This window comes from Prosopis cineraria, unplaced genomic scaffold (genome assembly GCF_029017545.1).
Source record: "Prosopis cineraria cultivar Desert tree isolate PC_DT_omini unplaced genomic scaffold, ASM2901754v1 PC354, whole genome shotgun sequence".
Lineage (NCBI taxonomy): Eukaryota > Viridiplantae > Streptophyta > Magnoliopsida > Fabales > Fabaceae > Prosopis > Prosopis cineraria.
This window is the reverse complement of record NW_026555681.1, coordinates 29,365-50,141: the sequence shown is the minus strand read 5'-3', so window position 1 is coordinate 50,141 and position 20,777 is coordinate 29,365. Positions and strand designations below refer to the sequence as shown.

Below are 20,777 nucleotides of genomic sequence, written 5' to 3'. Positions count from 1 at the left end.
AAACTAATAACTCACCTTTTCTTAATTAAGATAATGATCATTTTCTAATTTATCTTTAATACAAAAGACAAAACTACCCTTTAACATCACAATATCTTGATTTCTCTTTTCACATTGGTTTTGCTTTCACCCACCTGAGATGTGAAGATGACATTGCACTCTCGATCACAACAATAAAAAAAATTAACAACAGACCGGAACAGCTTACACACACACAGATGGATAAACGAACTTAAAGATTCACTAGTAGATTACAAGAATGCAAGGTAAGGCAGACTGAAAGCTATAGATTCATGTTGGTTGAAAATCACCAATGCAAGGTGAGGAAGTCTGAAACTGCAGCTTCTACACAAAGTCACACTAAACTACAGATCCAGGGTAAGAAAGTTCGATTAGACTCTGTTACAAAAGTTAGAGTTCAAATGAGGATTTTTAAGATTTTGTTTGATCTGTTTTGAGAAAATAATTATATTTTTTGTATTATTGATCTATAATATTACATCATTGATATATGACTATATATTAAGTATAATAAGTTTATATCTGATTGTTCCCGGTCATGTTGATCTACGATAGTATATCAGTGATATAAAATCATATATCACTAATATATGAGCCATATTAGTGATTTTAACTTACCCAATTTATTTGTCATTGATATACAACTGTATATCAATGATATAGTATCGCAAATTAATAATAGATTTTTTATATCTAATGTCCTCTTCATAATATTTGAGAAAAACAAGACGAGAGAGAGAGGAAAAGCCCTATGATGAAGATGGTAATCTAAAAAAATTAGATACAAAATTTGATGAAGAAAACCACTATATAAAGAAGAATGAATATGATGATAAAAAAAATCAGATCCAAAAACATAATGAAGAAAATATTCAGAGTTGATAAATCAGAGAGGGAGCACGCCAATATGATTTTTTATGCTAAAAATAAAAGATTCAATTAGCTAAAGATTAGTTAACTCAAATATATTTTATTTTAATAATAAATTTATTCTGAGGATAAAAAATACATCTAATTAATTTTTAAATGGACCATATTTTAAAATATTTAAAAATCTTATTCATAACTCATGAGAGTTGTATTTTTTAAGTCATTGAGCTAATTTTCTCTATAATTTATTGCATTAAAACTTTAAAATATATAAAATATTTGCTATTTATCATAGGTGATAGATAATATGACTAAACGTTTGATAAAATATATGATTAAATGATAAATAAGACGTGACCATTGATATCTACTGCCCTTTGGTTTTTATTATTGAATGCTCTCAATTATTTTATGTATTTTAAAAAATTAATTTTTTATATTATAAAAATAATATATATTTATTTTTAATTTTAAATAATGATATTATTTGATGATAAAAATAAAAATTAAAAAAAATACTTTAAATTATTATAAGATGTCTTAATTTTGAGTGAAAATCGCTAGGGCTAGAGTGGTGTGTATATGGGTGAAAATAGGTTCGATTGAACTAGGCTTTACCTAAATAGGTCTAAACCTGTATGGTAAATCAAAAGCCTGAACCTTGTTTAAAATCTATATAAAGCTTTTTCCACGACTCAAGCTTGAGCTTATTTAAAATCTCGCTTGGTTTGAAAGACTATTTAAAAGTAAACCTTTAAAATAGGTTCTCATTTTAATTTTAATATTTTAAATATATTTTTGGACTATTATAGTATGCAATATATAGCTCAATTTATTAATTATAATATATAATAATTAAAAGAACTTACCAACTATAATACAATAAACATAAAATAATAGTATTAAAATTAATATATAAATTTAATATAATTAAAAATATAACTAAAAATAAAACAATGTATTAATTAAAATTAAATAGATCAGTTTGATGTATTTGTATAAAAAAATTGATGTATTTGTGATATATTATGTTATACATATATATGTATGTAAATAGATCGTTTTGTTGGGCTCGTAGGCTAGACTCTAAAAAATAAGACTAAACCTATTTAATTAAATAGGTCTATTAAAGGTCTGAGTCTGACATCAATAAATAAGTTAGATTGAGCCTAAAGTAAGTCAAATTGTAGGCTCCTGTTGAGGGCTTGACTTTTTTTTCACCACTAGGTGTGTATATATATATATATGGCATGTATACTCATTTCATTTTTATATATAAAAAAATCTTTTTATAATTTTTTTTAAATATAAAAGTTGTTAGTAATATTTTTTACATTAAAAAGAGACAAAAATAAATACGCTCATTAATTTATTTTAAAAAATTTTAATTAATTTATAATTTTTATTAATTTGTATGATTTCAATAAAAGCTTTTTATACACATGGACCAAGGGAGAATGTTATTAGGGAGCGAAACAGAATTCACCACAGTAGAAAAGGAGCAGAGCAAATCCCGCAACATTTGCTCTACGCGGTCTGCTCCGTTCTCTTCTCTTTACTCTTTTTGTAATTGGTAGTGCTGCTCTTCAACTTAGGTGTATAGTGGCCGGGAAGGGACTGTCACATGGAACTGGATGAAAAACCTGTCATTGAGCTCGACGGACCACCCGCAGGAGACGTTGGAGGTGGTGGAGACGGCGGTAGTGGCGATGAGGGTTTAACAGCGTTAGGTGACGGAGGTGGGAGTAGTTCTCAGGGTGCTAGAGACAGAGTAAAGGGTCCTTGGTCTCCAGAGGAGGACGCTATTCTGAGTCGACTTGTTAGCAAGTTCGGGGCCCGAAATTGGAGCTTAATTGCTCGCGGGATCGCTGGAAGATCCGGCAAGTCTTGCCGGCTCCGATGGTGTAATCAACTCGACCCAGCTGTGAAGCGCAAGCCCTTTACTGGTATGGTCCTCTTACTTTATTCAATGAATTTTTTATATTCGCATTTACATTTGCATTGGTAGTCCTAGTAATTTAATTTAAGTGTGTTTTGGAATTCAAGTGTAAAAATTTTTAAAAAATTGAGCTTCTGGAGTATAGATTATGCAATATAAAGTTTGAGCTTAAGTAATGATCATAACCATTCACCTCCGAAGTCTAAGCTGTTAAATTAATGTGGATGAATAATTCTTGCCATAATCTCTACATGTCTCAAATACAAGAGTATTTTTGGTTAGATATGTCGATAAGGGCACGGGTCCATTACACTTTGTGCTGAAATTTTAACTAAGAATGGAGAGCGATCAGGATTGTATTCTTGATTGTTTGATTATAGAGACGTTGAAGTCATGTCAAAGGCCAGTTTTCCTCAACCGCAAGTTTGTGAGTTGAAAGTGGAAACGGTATTTGACGAATTTCTTGTTGGTACTGCTCATTACGGTTTACTAGCATCTATACTATTATACAAGACTTGTGTGCTTTGTTCCTTAAGAGCTCCGACCTTTAAGTTAGCTGTTAGTTCATCGAGTTTCAGGCTATTAATTTTGTCATGATGGTAGTTAAGAGGGCTATGCTGAAGCCTGAATGATATCTTTGATTTGATGATAAGGTGGTGGTTGTTTTGGTAAAGGACTCCGATGATTGCAATACTATAGCCATGTGGATCATTTGGTTTGGGTTGCTTGTATTCCAGAATTATTACACATTATGTTGTTTGGAGGAGGACAAACATATACACAGACATTTATGGTACAGTATCTAGGCTTGGCTTGGTACAAAATGCCAAAAATGGTGAAACATTTGGTTTTACCTCTAGTCTGCTTATTAGAATTTTTAAAGTATTAATGTTGGGGCTATACTTGGGCTTTGCCTTGGGCTAAGTGTTCATTTGTGTGCAATCTTAAAGGAGCAATCCTTGAAATCATCCTGTTGGATTTTAAATTCTGCTTCCAAAGTGTTCCCCAAAGGAATCTAATCTTGGTTGATAACAATAAATGCTATCTCTCACCAGTTAGCTAATCCCTTTAGGTTTGGGTTGCTTATTAGATGTTTGATTGAAAAATAAGAAACTCCTTTTCTGGTAGTGGTTCGAATGCAAATAAAAGTTGTGACTTTTCATCTGATAAGTCCTGTTTATGGCAACCTTGGCAAATGACTCGAAGCTATTGGCATGCTTATACAAAAGAATATTCATAAGATTCTATCAGCTTGCTGGGTTTGAATTTTAGTGTTTTGAACCTTTTGGGATTGCTATCACCAGAGAAGCTTACATGGGCCCAGAATATTGTCTAAATTTTAGGATGCTTTCGCTGTTGATTTTGATTTGGTTATTTGAATTAATAGTTTGATGTGTCAGTTCCATTTTCTCAGAACTGTTTCAGTTTAAAACTATCCTACTTAATTTACAATCATAAGCTGTCAATTTGCATGACTAATTGTATTGGATTATCAATTTTTGGGACACCTTAATATCATAAAGCTTTAAATTGCTAACCTTTCGGAGCCTTTGAATGGGAATTTAAAGCTTTCTGCCTATTGGCTTACACTAATCTTCGGTTTGGGAAATAACTTGAGAAGATTATTTACTTTCATGCTGTTCAAAGCATGCCTTAAATGTTTTGATAGAGAGGAGATACATCCATGGAATGTAATTGGATCGCTTTCAGTATTGCAAAATTTCTGTGGAAAATACAGCTACGTGCACTCAAAAAAGAAAATTTTGATAGACTACGCTGATTGATCCCAAATGTAAAGGCTAGGCCTTTGGTTGTCAGACCATTGAAAGGTTCTAACTCTTGATCTGGGAGAAGTTTGGGCTTATACTATTTTGAATAGCCTTTTTTTAAGTTTCTTGTGGACGTCTCAGAGCATTAAAAGGTTTGTTGTTTTGAGATTGTTGATGTTTCCACTAGGGTTCACCCAGTTGGGGTTGTTTTGAGGCTTAAATGCTTCATTTTTGCAAGTTTGAGTCATTTTAGTCATTTTTCTGTTTTTAAGACATCTCTTCCTGTTTAATGGTTTTATTTATTTCCTTTCATTAGAAGCTGACTAGAAGTTATTCCTCTATTTAGTACACAGTTGACTAGAGTTTTCTTGATTCCATGCAAATATCTTATGCAATATTTGTGAATTGCCTATCAGTAAACAAATTATTTAATGTACTCTTTTCAGATGAGGAGGATCGGATCATAGTTGCAGCACATGCAATCCATGGGAACAAATGGGCAGCCATAGCCAGACTTCTACCGGGAAGAACAGATAATGCCATTAAGAATCTTGGAATTCTACTTTGAGGCGTCGGGGAATAGAACTTGATAAAGTTAAATTAGAAGCTTGCAACATGGTGGAAGATGTTAGCTTGGAGAAAGCAAAAGCATCATCAGAAGAAACCCAGTCATGTGGGGATGTTAATTCCTTGAGATCCTCGGAAGGAAGAGATGTCAGTTCTGTGGAGAATATGGAGGATAAATATGAAGACAGGCACAGACAGAGAGTCAAATGAACCATGCAGTCAAGGATTCGCCTACTCTTTTCCGTCCTCGAGCGCGTATTAGTGCTTTTAGTTTATATACATTGGATGGTTCACAACCTGCATCTTCTACCTCTAGGCCAGTTCCAATGCAAGGACCTCTTTTTCAAGCATCCAAGCCTGGTATTGAAATTTGTAAAATGCTGGATGGAATTTATGGCTGTGACCTATCTGTGCCTAACCACTGTGGCCATGGTTGTTGCACTGATCTAAGTGGTGAAAATGCCAAGAGCTCCTTGTTGGGGCCAGAATTTATTGAATTTTCAGAGGCCCCATCATTCCCGAGTTTTGAGTTGGCAGCCATAGCTACAGATATCAGTAACCTTGCTTGGTTGAAAAGTGGATTGGAGAATAGTAGTGTCAAAATGATGGGTGACTCGGCCGGTAGGGTGGTATCTCACGGATCTCAAGTGAATATTGGCCACTAAAATGCGAAGAATATGATCAGTCCTATTGAGTTAATAATAATGAAGATTGAGGACATTGTGATGTCAACCTGGTTGCCTCGGAAATATACTTGGGAAACTTTAGTTAGAGGATCTGCCCGTAGCTCTGTGAGTGATTGTGATGTAAATGGAATCGATTGGTAAAATTTAATGAGATATATAGTTCATACTCTCAGGAATTACTTAATTTGTGTCTGGGTGCTCTACTGTCTTTTATATAGCGCAGGGTAAAACCGCCAGCTGCTTTACTAGTTTCTATATTTTGCATTCTCGTCACAAGTCAAATTCAACAACATGCCATACTCAGTGACATTTTCAAAGCGAAACCACCATTAATGCTTGTTCTTCACAATATTTTGTGCTGAAGTTTCGAAACGAAAGACATTTATGAATTGTGCTTCCCTTCTAGCTGCTCCAAGTTTTGGGAGACGCCAAACGCATTGGTCACGCTGATTTTTTTTTTTTTTTTTGATCGCGTGTAAGTAGTTATATTCAAGGGTAATTATATTCAAGATACCATCGGATGTTATAAATAAAAATACTTTCCAACAAAAATTTGAATACTGTTTCATCACATTGTAAATAATGAATTTCTTTTTTACTAGACAAAGCTCTTGTTGGTCATACTAATTATTTAACAGATATATTTTTTTCATGGAAGATGAGCTTGATTCATAATGTCAAAATATATTAAAAATTATATAACTTTTGAAATATTAATTGAAGGATGAAAATTTGATATGGAGAGTCTATATTAAGTATTACATACATTTAAAGCCTCCAAAGACGGCTACATCTCCATCTGTGGGTTTGGATTGAGGATGCTGAGGTGTTTTTAATCGGATAAACTGCTCTATTCTAGCTGACATACATCGTGAACTCTGCTCTTGAGAACTCGAGATAAAATGTGGCTTACCAGAAGCATGTTGTTATTGGTAGTTTTGATTGAAAATGTTGATGAGATAAAATTTTAGTCGGATATATGTTATTTGATTATTTTAAAATATTAAAATTTAGAACATATTAGCATATGAAATTATCTATTATAAAAACTAATATTACACATGATTTCAATTTATCTACTCTTCTTTTCTTATTCAAAAATTATTCATGCATTATTTTTAATCTCTTATTTTGACCTTAGAACTTTGGCATTATCTATAAAACCTATGTAACTCTACAAAACTGTGAGTGGTTAACAGGAAAAGAACCAAGGGCCCGTTTTGTTCAATTACAATCAATCTTAAAACGCAATGTCTATTACCATGAGAATGTTTGGTATGTTATTAGGATTGAGACGAAGAAATTTAATTTTTTTATTTGATTTAATATAACTAAAAGTAGAGATACGAAAATGCCCTTTTACTGGAAATTCATTCCCACCCGCTTCCTTCTTTGACCAAACCACCAACTGACACAGCATTTTAGGGATTCATATGAGAACAATCTATGAAAATCCCATTTGATTCTTGACCAGAATGAACCAAGAAAAAAAAATGATCAATAAAAAAAAATCGAACCAGAAAGGATCGTAGACATAATTCATGAACCCAGTTATCATGAAGAACATATTGTGAATATCTATGAATACTTTGGTTTTGTTTCTTTCTCTTGTTAATATCAATCTTTACAATAAAAACAATTGAAATGAAATTGTTAGTAATAGATTGCCCAGAGAAATAGTTAAAAGAAATTTCCATCCAAGATTTAATAATTGATCCATTATTTGCCTAGGCAAATCTATATTGTGATAGAAAGGAACAAGAACAAATAAAGAAATTAATTGTAGTTCCAAAAACTCCACATGTTATAAAGAAACCAATTGTAGTTCCAAAAACTCCACGTTTTAATTTATTTCAAAAAGCTCAGAAACAAATATGAATAGAATAGAGTAAAGAACTGTTACAAATAATGATGAAACTAATAAGTTTAAATACAAAACATCATAAAATAAACCAAATTTGATACCCAATATTTTGATTTGATAACTTGCTACTAATTATTCTTTTGCTTTTGGTAAATCAAAAGGTAATCTTTCACATTCTGCTAGGGAAGAATTAGAAAAATGATAAAACTTATAGGTTGACGCCATAAATTCTATCCCCAAAAACCACCATCAACTATATCAATTGTATTTAAATTGTTACACAATCTGAGTAGGTGATAACATTACTGTTTCCATCACTGTTACAGAACCATACATGAGATTTTCACTTCATATGACACTACTCAAAGGCCATAAATAAATCTAAGGGCGTGAAAGACACTGGAGGGGGGGGGGGAGGACGTCGCTGGAGATAGATAGATAGTCTATGGATTCAAGAATGAAAGGCAGGAGAAAGAGAGAACACTACACTAGACAAGGAAAAGAAATAATACTGTGCTAGAGATTTGTATTGGAGAAGGCTTGGTTAGCACTGGAGAAGGCTCTCCGACACCAAGTATGATGGAGAGGATGAAAAGGTCGGCAGATGAAGAGAGATGAAGAGGTCCATGAAGAGAGAGGACAAATGGAGAGAGAAGAGGTAGTGATGGTAGGGGAGATGAAGAAGGAAGAGGCTGATGGTGGGGTAGAAGAGGGGTGGCGATGGCTGTGTTCTAGAGATGATGGAACGGCTGACAGACGATGAAGTGTAGGCAGACAATGGTGGTGAGATGATAGGATGGCTAATGGCAAAGACAAGGGGGAGGCGGACGATGATGATAAGGGAGAAGTGATTCAGATGGAAATACGGAGAGGGATAGAAAATAAGGGGCAATTTTTGAAAGATGGTAAAGACAACAACAACAACACAACAAGCCTTTATCTCACTAAATGGGGTCGGCTATATGAATTGCAAGACGTTATTGTGCTCTATCATTTATCAGCTTTTAGGAATATTATTAATTAAGAGATCACGTTCAACAACTTCCAAGAGTATTCTCTTAAAATATTATTAATTTTGAAAGATGGTAATGAAATGCAATAAAATCATTCCACAGGGCCAAGTTTTTAGTAATGATGTGTACTAATAATTATCATGAAGCCACCCAAAGCCAACGAAACAATTCTTTTAATGGTAATGCAATACTCATTACCATGTGCAATCGTATTGAACCAAACAGCTCCAAGTATACTACACGATAGATCAACCTCAACTTTCTCCACGAAACAGTAACACTTAGCCTGCTTGCATTGAAGAATGCCCTTTGATATAAAAGATCCATAAACAAATTACAGTACATATACAAATTTAATTTCATTTTGATGAACATACTCATCACTTCAATGGAGCTAAATTAAATACAAAAACCTTTTGAAATAAATGCCTCTAATCAACACTTTCAGCAAATTTTTAAATTTATGAACAGATTCTCCAACTAGTTCTCTACAATACAAGCCCTCATCACATCCCGGCCGGGGGAAACCTATAGATCTAATACTGCCAGGTTGCTAAGGTTATTCAAAATCTAAGGTTCCAGTCACCAGAAGGCAGAGTGAGTCGTCAATCAGCTATAAATTTCAGCCCTTTCAACAATTAAATCTAATTGTTCCCTGCTTTCAACTTCTGCCTTTTGTGTCGGACAAAAAAGCTCTTCCTTTTTCGTTTTTTTTAGATTTGAACCCATTTCTTCTTGTGCAACACCCAGCTTCTTCTTTCTTCCTGTGGGCCTGTGCAAACAAATTAGTGCATGAATATCAATATCCATATGCAAGTGCATGAATATCAATATCCATATGCAATAAGAGCAAATGATAAGAGAGCTGATGAACAAGAACTATTGGTGTTCACAGGTGCAAGCATTTCCCCGCAATTTATACCAGTAACAGTCGGTATATCTACATTCAATGCCCACAGAATAATTAAGGTTGGATCCCAACAGCATACAAAAGGAGAAAGGGGAGAAAGGAGACAAGCTTCTTACTTGACTCTGCTATCAAGTTTTTCAATAAAAGTAACATGTGGCGGACCTTTTTGAGAGAATCAATCATATAATGCCATGCTATAAGGAGAACGGCATATTTTCAAGCTTTTATTGAAGCTTGATCACAAAACACTTAAACCACACATAGGGTGGAAGGAGGGGAACTGAAAGAAGCAACAAATGAACAAAGAGGAAAAGATACTGATTGATAAAAAAACTAGTCAAATTACAGACATGAAATAATTATTGATACTTTAAGGAATCTAGAGACTAAGTTCTCAGCAAACTTGAAATTTCAGCAACTAACGCCAATGGATAACTTAAAAGTGTCATGCATCTTGCATGGTTCAAGGGATGGTAGAAGTGCATTAGTTATTAGTTATTACAAGTGTCATGCATCTTATGTGGAATATATCTCAATGGATAACTTACAAGTGTCAAATGGTTCTTACTTGTTCTCTACTCATAAGTACTAGAGCTCTAGCTACAAGAACCCATATATATATATATTTGGACAACAAGAAGTTGCAATTAATTTCGAGACAGTGTACTAAATTAAATAACATAAAAGCACAAAACCTATTGCAGCTGTTCATATATAATAACAATAACAAATTGGCTATGGAACATTAGTATAGCCAAATAGTACAAATTGAAGCAATTTTATTTATTCTTCTTGACCCAGTAAGTTTAAAGGTTAACTGAAAAATGCTAGTGACTAGAGTAGGCTATCAAGGAAAAGTTAAAATCATCACACAAAAAAAAGTTAGTCAAGACTCAAGCAGGTAAGCATACCCTCTCACAATGTGTTGTGGATCAATGCCAATATTTTTACTTAAATCTTCAACACTCATGACACCCTCATGATTACATCTCAAAAAGTTGCAAGCATCCAAAAAAGCAGCAGGCTTCACCATATCTAGAGTAAGTGATGAATCTTTCAATTGTTCTTTGAGATATTCTATCAAAATGAATGCTGCATAAATTCATAGGCTGTCAGAAATGCATTATTCACCATATATAAATGTGTTTAAATAATCATTGAAGCAATTTGGTACAGACACATGTCATGGCATTTTTTTGTTTTCACATGTTTCTAAATAATCCACTTTGCTACTTAGTTTTCAATTTCCGTACAAACACCATATATGTCTTACCACATAGATTGCTCCTCTGTCAGCAATTTTCAATCCCTAATAAATAATTACCTATTTCTTTGAGTTATCTATTTGATTACCATTAGAATTTCAACTTTACAAATAAAGTCATAAAGTGGCTGAGAAATACAAGGCATCTTGGTCATGAGATATGCATATGCAGTTAATCTTTGGACAGAAGTACTATAACCAAATGTTACAGTAGATATGCTTAAAAAAGGGAGAGTTGAATGACTATTGCTAATTTTTTTAGTGTGTATCGTCAAAGTTATTCACTAAGGGGTAAGTTGAAGCATGTTGCTAGCAAGTCATGATCTACAATTTTTTGCCTTCTCAAATAGGGCCTCTTGTACCATGCCTCACCTAGACATAAGCAAGGTGACAATAATAAACTGACAATTGGATATAGATCCATCAACTTGACAATATCAAGAAAGGGCTACAATAATTTAAAAGAAGATTGAAGATCATATGGAACAAAAAATAAAGGCATACCAATTGCTCGAAGCACTTTAAGGTCAAATTTCTCAGCTAGTTGCACATGACCTATCCTCTTAGCACGGTGAAGGATCAACAACTTTAAATTTATCAGCATATCCTGACAATTTAAAATTTCAAATGTCATAAAAAGACTCAAATGAAATAATAAAAAAAATTGGGTGAAGTCATACAAAAGTTGTGGCAGGTGACAGTGAAAGAACATCTTTTTATCATAAAATTCAGGTCTCACTTGCAAATAGAATGTATCAGAAATTAAAATATTACCAATTCATGATACTAAAAGTAATTTTCTTGTTATATTTCCCCCTAAAATGATTGAATTAGTGGTCAAAATTATTCATAGGAAGTAAAACTCTAAGTTGGTCCAATATTCCCCAAAGGATCATCTGTCAAACAAGGCTAACCATGGTCATCATACAAAGACATAAAAGACATGTCAGACATTGACATGTATATATGCAAAATGATTTTATGACAAATGATACAGATGAAAACACATCCTTGTTGTCAATGAAAAGATAGAGAAACAATAAAAACATCACTGATTCAAACAGCAACAAAGTTTCCCATGTCAACTCAAAAAATAACAAGTGCCCCATCAGAGAAAATTTTAGATAACAGGAACAGAAATAAAAGCAATGGAAAATTATAGATAGATTTATTAGTATGAGGTGTACATTAGCAATTTTATATATTATGAGGTGCATATAAGAATCTTTGCATAGCATCAAGAATATGAAAAGAAACATGAAACTTTTAACGGGCCACCTAATGATATACTACTGATCTTTGAAGTGATACGAAGGGACTGAAATCAAAACTCCAACTAAAGAACCGATGAATGAAGATACGATTAAAAATGGTGTGGTCAACTCAAGTGACAAAAAAACTTACAATCTCAGACTCTGAAAGGGAACATAGCCAGGACACATCCTCAGGCCTGTCGTTAATAAAAGTATCATCCATTTTAACCACAGTTGTCAATATAGGAAATCCTATCTAGAGTAGCAAAGGGCCTCCAAGAATCAAACCTCAGTGAGATCCCAAGTCCTGTTAAGAAGTTGTTAAGCATATGGTAGTGCTAAATTCAAAAGACCAAAAAAAATTAGAAAAACTCAAACGTGTGAAATAACACCAGAAACAAGGCTTCCTTTCTTTCTTTGTTTTCTTTAAAAATAGATTTCAGGCCATTGATTCACGGCCCTAAATCTGTCCCTACTTCAAATTTTCCTGATACAATTATGTTGAGCAAAAACCAAGGTTGCTAAAAAAAAATCATAGGAAAAAGTGTACAGTGTAATGCAACAGCAGGAGATGTGGAGGGCGGCAGCGGCTACAAGCTCACTGAACGGTGGCGCTTCTCTTGTGAGAGGAGGGTGAGAGGCGAGAGGCGAGAGGGCGGGGAGAAGGCGAGGGCGAGACACGAGAGTGCGGCAGCGGGGTCATTTCTTCACTATTCATAGATGCTGTTTTAAATATATCAAAATCATAATTAATTAAAATTAAAGATCAAGCTTTTTTTTGTTTTGATAATTAATTAAAATTAAAGATCAAGCGTTTTTTTTTTTAAAAAAAGAATCGTCTTTTTTTTTAATAAAAAAATCACCTGACAAATTGAAATCTATTTGTAAGATATAATTTAAAATTTAAAAGTAGGTTTAAAGATAGAATGACCAAAAAGTACTTGAATTTATTTTATGTACATATTTACATGTAAGATTGTTTTTTTATATAGCTGTAATGTGTATGATTAAATATATTAAATAAATGTAATTATTTATAATAAATATAGTAAACTTTTTAATTTAGAAAAAATATTTATTGTTTTAGACATGAATTTACTAATTGCTACTCTTTTCATTAAAAAATGTAAAGTATTTTTAATTGAATCTCACGTTCAATAAAGTAATTACCTACTTTCAAACTAACCCTATCTTTTTATACTTATCTCTATTAAACACCCTTTAATAAATATAAAGTCATTATCAATAAGAAAAATTTTGAAAACAAGGCAATAGTTACATCTCGAAAGATTAAAAATGTCTTATTTTTTTAACATTCAACTTCTCAAAAAATACTTTATCATTTTTCAACGGAGGAAGTGATTAGCATAAAAAATCTAAAAACAATCCTACCTACCTCATGTTATCATGAAATAAAATCCTATCTTATAAATATATACTAAAAATTTATAACCCATTAAAAAATATTGGTAAAAAAGTCTCAATAGAAAATCCAGTTTAATAAAAAAAACACATATAAATCCCAATTATCCAGTAGCAAATTAAACCACAAATCTTTAGGCACTGTCATACATAATATAGGGGCAGAATAAATTAGGGTTCAATTGAGATCTGATGGTTCAAATTTCAAGTATAATTTTATATTAGATTTATTAAAATAAAAATTAGTAAAATAATTTTAATAAATTTTTTATTTTTAATTTGATCTAAATTTAATTCAAAGGATCTAATTTAATATTAAAATTTTTATAATTGATATATATTGATTATCCAGATATACTTTGCATGATATACATCAATTATATTATCTGAATTGTGTAGAGTACATCTGAATAATAATTTATATCAATTATAAAATTTTAATTTTAATATTGAATTAGACTCTCTAAATTAATTTAAACCATATTAAAATAAAAAATTTATTTAAATTATTTTATAAATTTTTTTTATAAATAAAAATATAAAATTTATAATAACACTTAAAATCTGCCGTTAAGATCTCATCTGAGGATGAAATGAATAGGGAAACTAGTTCTGAATAAAATATACTTGCAAAGACAAGAAGCCATCCATTGAACCAGAAACATCTCTTGTGATGACACAATACAAGGCAACCCTAGAACTCTAGACATTAAACTAACGTCATTTGCATAGAAATATCGCTTAATCAGCCAAAAAAATAAAAAGCGATGGCAAAACAAAGGCAAAAGACGATGAAACCTGGCGTGAGACAACCGGCGACGACAAGAAGCAAGGTATGAGTCGGTCAGAGGTCAGAGACGAGAAATACACACGAGAAAAGCAATGGAGATGAATAGATGATGGGTTGATATCGGAGGATGAGAGAACGGCAACGATGGGGCGTTGAAGAAGAGATGGTTTGATGATGGAGGAGAGAACGACGGCAATGGATGGCTTAACGGCGAAGGAGGAGGCCGAGCTTCAGTGGCAAGAGGACCAGGGAGTAAAGAGCCAATGACTTCGATTCATTAAAGTAGGTTTGGATTGGTGAATTTAAATTGTAGATTTGAATTTAAAATTTTATATTTAAAGTTTTACATTTAAATTTTAAATTATTTATTTTGATAACATAAAAAATTTTAAATTATAATATTAAAATTATTATTTTGATTTTAAGTAAAATTTTAAATTTTAAAATTTATATTTAAATTTAAAAACACTCGAACAACGTTAACAATTCGGTTCTAGTTAAAATTGATTGTTCGGATAGCCAACTTTCAACGGGATCGAACTGCACTGTTGGTTTCAAATAACGGGCCGGTGAATTATAAAAAAATTAAGATAGGATTTGAAGTAATAAAAATTTAGAATGAATTTAAAATTATAAAAAGATTGAACGATAGAACTTGAATTTAAATTTAGATTAAATTTAAATTTATATATTTTTAATTATCTAAATAATAGATTTAAATTAAATTCATATATATCCAAATGTATTATAAGGGTGATGGAGTAACCCAAGCCTTATAGATGAGGTGTTAAAACTCATTTAAAAATTTTATATTTTATTTGGATAAGAAATTTTTGAAAAGAGTTTTCTTAAAAAAAAAAAGATTCATTTTATGTGAATTCAGGAGATGAGCTTCTTTCTAAACACAGTACTGGAATCAAGAGAGGGGCCATGGGATCTCCACATCAACACACAAAAAAAAACAAAACAAAACAAAGGAGAGTCTCACCTTCGACTCATAAGAAAAAAAAAATTACACTTATACAGAGTTCAATACATTTTAAAATTATTTTATAAGTGTAAAGATATTTTTGCAAATATATTTTAAGGTGAAAGAATACAATTGTCTTTAGTAAGAAAAAGGTAACATGTACAAATTTAAATATTACAATTATATATTCATGAATTCATAACTTTATGTTTGTATACAAATAAATAATTGTTCATTGAAAGTGAAATTCTTATTTAATGTTGATATGTTTGCCTTGGCTAACTAATAAATTTTCAATTTAAAATGCAAATATTCACAAGTCAAAATTCATCTATTCACAAGTCAAACTCCAAAATTTATGACCTCATATATTCAGAAATAGGTTTATTGTGATAGTAAATTAAAATTTTTATAATTACATATTCATAAATTTATAATTTTAAATTCACATATTAATAAGTAATTGTTTATTAATAGAGAAATTTTTGTTTATAGTTTATATGTTCGCCTTGGCCAACTAAATAAATTCTCAACTTAAAATTTGAATATTCACACGTATAAGTTCATTATTCATTAGTCGAACTTTAGAATTTATGAATTCATAAATTCATAATTAAAGTTTACTATGACAGCAAGTTTAGATTTTTTATAACTACATGTTCACCAATTCATAACTTTAAATTTACGTATTAATAAGTAATTATTCATTAGTAGTGAAATTCTTGTTTAGAGTTGACATTTCATCCTAGCTAATTTAATAAGTTTATAACTTAAAATTTAAATATCTACAAGCAAAGGTTCATCTACTCACAAGTCAAAGTACAGAGTTTATGACTTCATATATTCAAAATTAAAGTTCATCATAACAGTAAGTTTAAATTTTTACAACTAGATATTCATAAATTTATAATTTTAAATTCACATATTAATAAGGAATTTGTTCATTAGTGGTAACCCTAAAATATATTTGGCAAAAGGATCCTTAGACCTATAGAATAATTTTAAAATGTATTGGATTCTAAGTATTTTTTTTTTTTTGGAAGCTGTAGATGAGACTCTCAAAAAAAAAAAAAAGACCCACTCTTTGTAATAATTTATTTTTAAAAAAATATAACTTTAGATTCCTACACTTTATTGAGTTTTGTTATAAATTCTTCTGCTTTTTTAATATTTTAAATCCTTACATTTTTATTTTTTTAATATTTTAAAATTTGAGCAAATATAGGGATGTAAAATTATATTTTTTTTCAATTTCTTTAAATGGAATTATGTTACTCTTTTTTCTTTTCTTCCTAGGTTTCCCCTCAACCCCAAACCCCTTCAACTCTTCCTTCCTTTTTTTTTTGTACGGCCCTCACTTTTTTCCTTTAAATCTCAACTGATCATTCATTTTTTCTGTAGACCGATGGAGTATAAAAATCATACTATAATTTATTAGTATTAATCTCTTAATATCATATTTTTTTATTATTCTATTTTTTGAATGAATTTTCCTTTTTTCTTGAATTTAACATTTTATAATCTATCAATTTATTTAAAATTATGTAATTTAATATTTATTAATTTATTAATATTTTATATTTCATAAATAATACTTAATTATATATAGATTTTTTAAAAAAACTGTAATTTAATTCAATAATTTTTCCTAAAAATATTAAATTAGTCAAAAAAATGTTTACAAGAAAACTCATATTTTTGTCATTATGCATTTCAATTAGCTTTTGAATGAAATTATTCAAATAAATTTTATTTTGTCCCTTTAATTTTTAAAAAATATGTCTAAACATAAATCACATTATAGTATAAAAAATAAATAGGCTTGGGCATAGCCTAACCACTTGATAAGGGATTGGATTGTTTCCACTTTCCATCGTTGATAGAGAGAAACAAGGAACAACATTTTGGTCCAACATTAAGAGGAACATGTGTTAGTCAAGTGATTAGTGTTAATTATTTAGTTAGTTGATGATCCTAAAATTCATGCAAAGAATATCACATTATATTAAAGGTGGGGAGTTGATTGGAATGTTACTCCATCATTGTCTCATCCTATAGATTTGAGGTTTCTTTAACACCCTTCAAGGAAGGGCCATGTTGTCTTCTTTGCAAAACATCCTAGAAGAATTTGTTATTCTCATTGCCATTTGTTGAATTGATTAATGAAGGTTTATCATTTTATGGTTAATGTTTTTTTACATGGTATTTAGGGCCCGAGTTGCTCTTGGGCCTCTCATAGTTCAATTTTCATTTCTAGCCCGGTGTGGTTACCCCAACAAACGAACGGGTATCCAAGACCCGCTTTCTTAACCCAAGGAGTGATCTTCGTCATCGAACACCACTTCTATATTCCCATTCTTGTTCGCTAACTTTGAATTTGTTTCACCTCTGCGCAATTCTCAAACATAAGGGAGAGAAGGAAAGAAAAGAGAAGCACAAGAGATTGAAGATGCATCAACTCCAGAGGTTTTCGCAATCCTCAACTCAAGGTTCATCCGTTGTTGATCTGAACAAAGGATGACTCCCGAGAATTTCAATTTATTCATTTTATTGCAAGAAGAACACCCAAAAGAAAGCGATGGTCCAACAAAGGAGAAGAATGATATGACTAGGAAACGGAAAATTCGTCCTACCACTGTAGTCTTGAAGAACGACTTGCATTGTGATGGTTGTGCTTCCAAGATCATTCACATCCTTCTATTTTGTGCTATCATCCATTGGTTTAATTCACTTCACTCCCCTTCTCATGCTAGCAAGTTGAACGCCTTAAATTGGATGCTATCAACTTCAAAGGGAATGTTAGATTTGTCAAGGTGATTAATGTTAATAGTCTAATTAGTTGGTGATCTTAAAATCTTATACTAAGAAAATCGAATCGATCATTAAACTGACTGATGTATTGACAGTTCAATAAAATGATAATTACATATAATAAAAAAATGAATTTTTAAATTTTAATCAAATAATATAAAATAAATAAGGTAGTATCTATCAATATTTCATTGCTTTAATCTAAATTATATATACTTATTTCATGATTGATAATTTATAATTTTAAAATACACACACACACATTCATATATATATTTCTTTCATATCTGTACTTTTTTTATTTATTACTACTTATTAGGTATGAATATTTGTAATTTGTAGTTTATAAATATGAATTGAAATTTTAAAAATTAAAAAAATAATAGAATTGGTTCAACTAGTTTATCCATTAGATTTGCTAGTTTTGATCGGTTTATTGGCTAGGCATTTCAGCTATAACCAAGCTTAGAATCGGTCCCAATTCAACTAGTTCAACAGATTGGTTAAGTCTTCATAATACTATTAAAAATTCATATAAAAGATATCACATTATAATATGAGTGGTTTTGTTTTCCACATAGATTTGGGAGTGGTTCATCATCTTCAAAAAAGGAATGGTTATGTTGTTTTCTTTGTAAGACACCGCGGCGCTTGCCCCTGTTTCATACTAACTAGATTTTCTTGATGCTTTTGTAATTATCTTAATCTCTAATTTGGATTGAGTTGTCCTTGGAAATAATCTTTGAATGGTTTGAAAATTTGGGATCCCAATTTATGAAAGAATACCGTTTGAATTCAATAGTGTTATGGGAATGATTAATGGTAGGGTAACTCATTAGGGTTAATCTCATGACTACCCAAGAGTGTTAAATATGTGGATTAATAAAGGAGTCTTTACACAAGGAGAATACATAAAGGAGGTGTGATCATGCATGTTGTTATTAAGGGTACTTGTTGTCTGTATTGTGACTTTGTGAGAAAATCATATGATATTATGTGATCAATTCTATAATTATTAAAATGAACTTGCAAATGGAAAATTTGACATGATTATAGAATTGCTATGCCACTTATACTTTGAAATTAATTGATATACATTAGTATGGATAGATGTACCTTAGTTATTGAGTAATTGTATTCACCCTTCTCTCTTAAATATTACAATAGCTAGTTTATCAGGATAGGACAAAATTGTTGAAATAGCCCAAGGCTTAGGATTCTTTATTCTAAATTTGTATGCCTTGTTTATTTTGAGAATTATGTAGAATCTTATGATAGTGTCTAAATTCTTGTTTGGCACTTAACAAGTAAGCCAATCTGTGCATATTTATATTCACTTCGTTAAAAACATAATTGGAAGTAACAATCCAATTCTTTGTGACTAAATCTCTGGTCCTATTTATGGTATTTGAAAGAGGATGGTTTTGATTGTAGTTGCATTGAATGAGGGTAAGAGCTTCAATAACATTGACTTTAGGAAAGTTTCCAATCCAACAAAGATAAGGCCTTCTAAAATATCCATAAATTCTACTACAGTACTAACATAATAATCAAGGTATCTAAAAAAAACCCTTAATCAAATTTCTTTATTCATCACGAATAAGACTTCGTTAGTGGTAAAGTCGTAACATCAAGTTTAATCTAGCCAAATTCTAGTTCGCATTATTTTTCTTGAGCTCTATGATGGCCTAAAGTATTGAGGTTGAATTTTGATTGTAATTGATAGCATCTTGTGTGCAATAAAGTGTAAAGATGATAGAAGTAAGTATTTCCTCTCCTATTCCTCAAAACAGTTCATTTATTAAGTCAAGCGTCCATTGATTTCATTATAGAGAAAAATTAATTATACGGTCCCGTTTATATATCTCTTACTCTTTTTATAATAAAGTATAAATGTAAATGAAAATATATAGAAGTGTGTACCTGTCTATTACAATAATGCACATTATTCTTGAATTGTTTGTTGGGCGGTAAGGGTATAAATCTATGTCAAAATACAATATTTATAAATTATAAACAATGTGATTTATTTTTAAATTTTATAAAATGCACAGGACCCACACTGATTAATAAAAAGAAAATGATAAAAAAAATGCTTAGAAGTAACATCGTCAACGTGTCAAGCTTGAGGCATTTGACTTTCTTACGTGGTCAATGGTCACATTTTATGTATCCTGACCCCTTTTTCTCTCCCCCTATCTTCCATAAAACTCCTTGTTATACTTATTTCTCAAACAAAAGATAAAAAATTTTTAGTTAGAGACGAGAAACCATTCAATCTAGAACCTTGAATACCTATTGAAATGTTTTGTTTGTGATACTCAACTGAGGAAGTCATTAGATCCCTCAAGGTATGTCTTCATTACTTTTTCCCTCAATCTCTCGTTTTTCGGGATTTCTTAGCTTTTCTACGCTGGTTTAGTTTCTTAGGCCTTGGTCACTGACTCCTTTGTCATCGACTCACCCAATTTGTTGACCTTTTGGCATTGAGCAAGTGGATTTCTCAAGGATAGGCTTGAATTTATAGTTGTGTTTGGTTATGCTTCTAACACTCGTTCTTTCTCAATTTAAATGTTTTCAACGAAGTTACTAAATCTTATACTTAAAATGATTAATCTTTGGATGGAA

General features: G+C 31.1%; 1 protein-coding gene and 1 pseudogene across 1 annotated transcript; one reads left to right on the top strand and one right to left on the bottom strand.

Annotated features, from left to right (window-relative positions):
• Window positions 1-2,425: 2,425 nt before the first annotated feature.
• Window positions 2,426-6,024, top strand: LOC129296565 (transcription factor MYB1-like; annotated as a pseudogene).
• Window positions 6,025-9,608: 3,584 nt separating this feature from the next.
• Window positions 9,609-14,613, bottom strand: LOC129296563 (uncharacterized). Its single transcript, XM_054935145.1, has 6 exons — window positions 14,377-14,613; window positions 12,707-12,879; window positions 12,308-12,463; window positions 11,408-11,510; window positions 10,551-10,731; window positions 9,609-9,669 (listed from the first exon to the last, which is right to left on the bottom strand). Exons 3-6 carry the CDS (start codon window positions 12,377-12,379, stop codon window positions 9,609-9,611), a joined length of 417 nt encoding a protein of 138 aa, XP_054791120.1. The 5' UTR covers window positions 12,380-12,463; window positions 12,707-12,879; window positions 14,377-14,613.
• Window positions 14,614-20,777: the final 6,164 nt, after the last annotated feature.

Excerpts from the sequence above, each read along its gene's own strand:
- LOC129296563 (XM_054935145.1), bottom strand. The coding sequence starts at position 12,379 with ATGGATGATACTTTTATTAACGACAGGCCTGAGGATGTGTCCTGGCTA. Across the intron at positions 11,511-12,307 it reads CCCTTTCAGAGTCTGAGATT|GATATGCTGATAAATTTAAA; the intron begins GTAAGTTTTTTT and ends TTAAATTGTCAG. Across the intron at positions 9,670-10,550 it reads CCACAACACATTGTGAGAGG|ATATACCGACTGTTACTGGT; the intron begins GTATGCTTACCT and ends CATTGAATGTAG.